Raw genomic sequence first — 5,956 nt, forward strand, 5'->3', positions numbered from 1 at the left:
GTGCGCATGTATTGCGTGTACGTACACGAAAAAAGTGAGGTTAAATTTTGTACCGACCAGCAAATCAAATGGTGTGCTAGTGTGCGTGAGAGCGGGCTTAGATAACTCTATTCCACTTTCTTCTTCTTGAGTAGCTCTTGCAACTTGTCAAAATCTTTGACAGAGAAGCAGGCCACCTTGGTTCCAAATCGGGTTAGTTTGTAAATCGGTTTGAAACCTAATTTACAACTTTCCACTATCGCCACGAGCTTGTAAAAATCCGTGGTGTTCTTCACCACCAAAGGTGGTTGCTTTTGCTTACCTGCCGACTGGCCGGGTGGTGAAACCGCCGGGGCATCCCCTCCTCCTGCTGGGCTGGCATTGTTGTTGTTTTTGTTATCCGCTAGCGAGCTGAACTTGTTGTTGTTGAGCAGGGTCTTCTCAACTTTTTCTCCTTCGATGCCGATTCCAGTGACCTCGCTGGACTTCTTCCGCTTCCGATTCCCGCGGACGGGACGAAAATCTTCCTCCTCGGAGGATTCCTCCACCTCCATCTGTCAAAAACTTCCAAGCACGCGAGATGACAACACGAGCAAAACACGTCTTAACTTGTCGCTGGCTGGCGACTGAGTCGACAAGGGACCCTTATTTACAAGTCTCTCCAGTCAATGACCTGCGTATGACTCAAATGATAACTTTTATTCGGGGCCCCAAAAATACTTGCAACAGCATAACGTCGATTCGATTTATCTATCATCGAACTGCACCAACAAAAAAAACAGCCCTATCTTATCAAACAATTTGGCCAGGCTTTGTTTGGTCGCGGAAATGCACTTTTCTAGCTAATCACACACCGTCACCGAGAGCCGCAAAGTAACATGCAGCGCACCAACGTTCAGGACGACCCCGGAGTTCCACTCCAAAGCTTTGAGTGGGAAAATCGGAACCAGCAGTCCACCGTGCCACCGGCCGAACGCGATGGCTACAAGGACTTTGAAAAGATCGACGTGCACAATTTTACCGGCCTCGCGACCATCCTTGCGGTGAACGTTCAGCAGCTGTACCTTCTCATCTCGGTCGGTCCCGAGCTGGGGGCGATGTTCTACGTGCTGATCAGCATCACGTCCGTTTCCGCGATTTTTGTGGTAAGGTTTTGTTTAGCTTTGAGACGAATGTTAAGACTGGTTGAGATGCGTTTTGTAGGTTTTTCTCCTGCCCATTCGGTTGGTGCTGGAAGCATGCAAGAAGATTCGGGATCGTCGCACGTGGATTTGGTTGTACTACACGAGCTTGGTGCTGAACGTGCTGATCTTTGTACTCAACCTGGTTCTGCAAATCTTCGACCAAACGACGGAAAAGTGCCAGGTGCTGCTAAATCAACCGCTGCCCGTGGCCGCCAGGGATGAGCCAAAATGAAACAAGCAGTTTTATATTAGTATATTTATTAAACAATTTAAAAAAAGAAAGTCTTTAGATTTTGGTCTTTGTTAGAAAGGGTTGTCACACGAGTAAAGTGAGTTGTTTAAGAAATACGATTGAAAGATTTTTCTTACGTGTTGTGTTTTCATAAAACTGGTTAGCGTTCGTAACAAAAAATAATAATAATGTTAAACCAAGCCGCTCAGAACGCACTCGAGCTGTTGAGCACCTTGTTCTTGCGCGCCTTCTGTAGCTTGCACGAGTTGACCTGCGAGGCGAACCGGAGCGACTTGACCGTCTCGTTGAAGCAGTCCTGAAAGGGGGCCACGTTGACGAACATGAGCGTCTTGGAGTTTCCGCCGAGGCTCGGCATCAGCAGGTGCGTCAGCTTCGAGTTCCGGTACGGGATGTGTTCGTTCTTTTGCACCAGCGCCAGAATGACGTTGCTCAGCTCGCTCAGGGATCGGTTGATGTTCTTCGTTTCGTCCATCCGGGTGCTGGTTTTGGGGCTTTCCGAACCGGCCAGATCGACCAGGTTAACCGAGCCGGCGCTCAGTTCGCCCTTTTCCTGGTGCGTGCCAAGCAGTTTGATTTTGGTGACCGCGTGCGAACGGGACGAGCGCTCGTTACCGGCGGTGGCCGCCGTCGCCCGGTTCGAGCTGGCAATCTGCATCAGCTGGCGCAACTGACTTTTTGTGTGGACCGTTTCCTCGATGATGTTCGACACGTACACTTCGGTTTTGTTCTTTGCGTTGGCCATGCGAATTTCCAGCTCTTTTGTCGTCCCGGAAGAGTCCAGCAGATCGTACAGAATTTCGTTGTAAATTTCCAAAAATGTGACGCGAAGCTGTGAAGAGAAATTGCGAGCATTAATTTTGCTTCATAATAAGCTTTTCCAAATCGACCTCACCTCATACTCCCACCCCAGTCGCTTGTACTGCTCAACCGAGTCGAAAATCAGATCCACCGTCCGCGGAATCACGCCCAAACTCGTCGACACTCCGTCCATGGTGTACGTTTTCCCGCTACCGGTCTGTCCGTACGCAAAAATGCACACATTGTAGCCGTCGAGCGCGGACTGGATCAGCGGGGCCACATTCTCGAAGATGTCCTCCTGCGGAGTTCGGGAGTGAAACACGTGATCGAAGCTGAACTCCATGCGCTTGTTGCTCCCATCGGTGGCGCCAATCTCCAGCGACGATTCGTCCAAATACTTCCAGGCGCACTCCAGCCGATCCTCTTCCGACGGAAGAGGGGGCCTGACTCGACAGAATACCCGAATGTTTCCACGGAGGTCCATTACGGCGTTGTGCAGATCTTTACGCTCGAGGTTCGCTTTGAACAACATTTCACCCTTCTTTTCGTTATCCTCCTGGAGAAATGCGATCCGTTGCTCCTGCTGAGCTGTCGTTTCCTGAAGAGTTTTGAGGAGTTCACGCAGCTGCCGCCGTTCCGAGTCCGCCTCCGTGTACTGCCTCTTGAGCGATTGCAATTCTGCTTCCGTTTCCTTGAGATTCGACGAAAGGGACACATTCTTTAGCTTCAAATCGTCGTTTTCCATGGACGCCGTCCGGTGATCCTCCTGCAGCTGTTGATGTTCTCGTTTCAGCTTATTCAACTCATTCAGACAATCGTCGTACTTTTGTGGCAGCGACTCCAGATCCGAGTTGATCTGTCGTAGACTCTCCAGCTTGTCCTTCAGAACCTGATGCTTCTCTAGCAGGTCATTGAACCGCGCCTTGTAATCGTACGGTGGAATCCGCTTGACGGCCACCTTTTTCCCTGCTCCCCCCGACGATACCGAAGATTTATTGCTGTTTACACTGGAATTTGCCGAAACGTTCCTAGCGGCGGCCAACCCGCCCTGCACCTTAGACTTGCCGATGGCTGACGGCGCAAGCGGTTTCCTCATAGCAGTAGCAGCCGGTTTCGCCGTCGTTCCAAACACTTTCCCCGTGGCACTTGTTCCCCCTGCGATCTTAGTTGCCTTTGTCGGGATAACCGTCGTCGCCGTGGTCACCGTTGACAGTTGTCGTTTGAATTGCGTGCTGCTGTTGATGTTGCTGCCAATACCGGAAGTGCCAGGCTTCATCCGGAGATCGCTGGTCGAAAGGCTCTTGCGCAGCGTGCCCGGTCTCTGCAGCTCGCGCACCTGGGCGTGGTGATTGTTGAATTTGGGCACCGCCGGAACGGCCGTCGCGAGCAGATCCTTCTTGGCAGCGGCGATCGTCTCCAGGTTAGGAACGAACTTTGCTCGGTGAAAGTTCGGCCTGCTGAGATCCGTTGCCGAGCGACTGCGGCGCAACTTGGTCCTGTTCAGCAGGGCGGCGTTAACCAGTTCCGGTGAAGCCACCCGCTTCCCGTGGTAATCCAGTTCCATCGGGACATTCATCAAATCCGTCAGCGGCAGCCGGGCGTTCCCGGGCAAGCTTTCCGTTGGTTTCTTGAGAAACGACGGTTTCGGTATCTTGGACATGATCTAAACAAACAAAACCGTTCAAAATCAAAAATCCTACAACTTCACCATCACCAACTCACTCACCACAAGATTACCGGTAATCCAGAGTACAAATTAGCACAACAAAACCACTGTTTCAACGCGAAAATCACACCTTTTCCCAATAAACAATACAATCTCCGATCAACCGTTTCTACTTCACTTGTTCAGCTGCGCACTTTCAAAAAACCCCGCGTCTTGCTTGTGGGGTGGTTAAATTGAATCGAAAACTTTGAGGTCACTCACCGGGCGCAACCGTCATTATTTTCGGCGACTGTCAGCGCTGCTGCGTGGTGAGTGTCGAAAGCTGTGGGGAACTCACCGCACAGATGGGATTTTGAACAGATGGAATATTCTGGAGTTAGGGGAATTATACCCTTTTTCAGCCTATTTCTATTATCGGCCTATGAACAGTTTGATCAGTTAGAACAATAAAAAGCACAAAAAGTAGCTCGAAATTTACAATAGTGAAAATTAACGGTCTTTTATCAGGACTTTAGTGGACTTAAAAAGATTTTTTTTAACAATATGGGAGCACGTTTTTATTACGTAACGCAAAAAATCGGATTTTCAGACCTCCTCCCCCCTCGTGACAAAATTTCCATACAAATTTAAAAAAAAATGTATGGAGCGTAACACGGCATCCGACCCCCCCCCCCCCCGCCTCCCCCCATCTGCGTTACGGAATAAAAGAACGCTCCCTATGACATTTAACGATGGATCAACTATGAACCCCTGTCAAAGAAGAGACCGCGATACCAATTTTACAAAATTGTTTGGAAAATCCTTTTAAAAATTCTTGTTATTAGAAAAAGAATAAATTTCATCGTAGGGAACAAGAATATTAGCAATTTATACAACAGTCGGGAAAAGAACACTGATGAAGTCTGCAAGTATACTACAGTAAACGAAATACATATCAGTCAAGATATTGAAAAAAGCAGTATTAAAAGGAAGGACTAATTAGATTTCAATCGGACTTACAATTCTTACTGGCAGGGATGGAATAATCGATCTGCTGATGATTTTTTGTAAATTTCCTTGTCAGTACCACTCAAAAATATTTATTTCACTTTGTTTACAAACATTTCCCATCTACAAAATGAGAAGAAAAATTTTGTTGCTATCAAGATGGATGGTGCGTGTTTGGTCAAAGTGATCAATGCTGCCATTTTTTTCGAATGAGACTAAGTGAGACAAACTTATATAGATGTCTCAAGTCGTTGCAGTGTACAAAACAATTCCAACGGATTCCTAAGCTGATAAACTTGGTGAGGACTTTCCATTATTATAGTATTTATTTCAATAATATTGAATATTCTGACTAATCGCATTGCACCAAAAAATTCAAACATTAACTAAGTATGCTTTTTTAATCGGTCGTTTAATTTTAACTTCTAACTCTTACATTCAGATAAAACAAATGAATAAATAAATAATTGATGTTCACTCTGCATCGCTGTAAGAGTTTAAATTCAAAATTCTAACTATGCGTTAAATCATTTTAACCTCGAATTTCGCTTAATCACATGATAATTTATAGAAAAATATATAAACTTCGCTTTACTCTTACAGTCGATAGCTTGAATTTAACAGCAGACATTTTAAAACTGTGTTAAATCAGCATTGTTTTTACCTGAGGAAATGGTGGGTAAAGTAATACTACAGACAATTTATTCATGCACGGCTTCGTCGCGTTGTATCTGCCGTGGCTTTAAATCGAATAAATATAAATCATGCATCTTTTATACTGTACAATCATCTGTATAAGTTTAATAATCAAAAAACTAATTCTACTTGACTCGCCCGCAATACCTTTCGGGGTATATTCTAGGGTTCTACCACTCCTACTAACATTGAGTCTAAAACCTCCCTACAAACATCTATACCACTAACACAGACAAACCAAGGGGCTGGAAACTCTAATATTACTTAAAAATACTGAGTATACTAACGATATTCCAGTATACTTGTTAGTATACTTACCGAACAGCAATAAACTGTTAGTATATTAAGATACTCTCAGTATATTGGTAAGTATACTTGCGATTGGTAAAGGAA

At 46.0% G+C, this 5,956-nt stretch overlaps 2 protein-coding genes across 3 annotated transcripts; one reads left to right on the plus strand and one right to left on the minus strand.

Moving 5' to 3' along the window:
* The first annotated feature begins 755 nt into the window (after positions 1-755).
* LOC119770482 lies at positions 756-1,531 on the plus strand. The gene is made up of 2 exons (XM_038265465.1): positions 756-1,124; positions 1,183-1,531. Exons 1-2 carry the CDS (start codon positions 858-860, stop codon positions 1,393-1,395), a joined length of 480 nt encoding a protein of 159 aa, XP_038121393.1. The 5' UTR covers positions 756-857; the 3' UTR covers positions 1,396-1,531.
* Positions 1,515-4,126, minus strand: LOC6046392 (protein claret segregational). Of its 2 annotated transcripts, none has more exons than XM_001863570.2 (3): positions 3,941-4,126; positions 2,309-3,877; positions 1,515-2,245 (listed from the first exon to the last, which is right to left on the minus strand). In XM_001863570.2, exons 2-3 carry the CDS (start codon positions 3,872-3,874, stop codon positions 1,601-1,603), a joined length of 2,211 nt encoding a protein of 736 aa, XP_001863605.1. In that variant the 5' UTR covers positions 3,875-3,877; positions 3,941-4,126; the 3' UTR covers positions 1,515-1,600. The 2 variants fall into 2 exon arrangements, with proteins under 2 accessions (XP_001863605.1, XP_038121392.1); XM_038265464.1 differs by having other exon boundaries at positions 3,937-4,126.
* Between the last annotated feature and the right edge of the window lie 1,830 nt (positions 4,127-5,956).

Source organism: Culex quinquefasciatus, chromosome 3 (assembly GCF_015732765.1).
Source record: "Culex quinquefasciatus strain JHB chromosome 3, VPISU_Cqui_1.0_pri_paternal, whole genome shotgun sequence".
Lineage (NCBI taxonomy): Eukaryota > Metazoa > Arthropoda > Insecta > Diptera > Culicidae > Culex > Culex quinquefasciatus.

Excerpts from the sequence above, each read along its gene's own strand:
- LOC119770482 (XM_038265465.1), top strand. The coding sequence starts at position 858 with ATGCAGCGCACCAACGTTCAGGACGACCCCGGAGTTCCACTCCAAAGC. Across the intron at positions 1,125-1,182 it reads CCGTTTCCGCGATTTTTGTG|GTTTTTCTCCTGCCCATTCG; the intron begins GTAAGGTTTTGT and ends TGCGTTTTGTAG.
- LOC6046392 (XM_001863570.2), bottom strand. The coding sequence starts at position 3,874 with ATGTCCAAGATACCGAAACCGTCGTTTCTCAAGAAACCAACGGAAAGC. Across the intron at positions 2,246-2,308 it reads GACTGGGGTGGGAGTATGAG|CTTCGCGTCACATTTTTGGA; the intron begins GTGAGGTCGATT and ends TTCTCTTCACAG.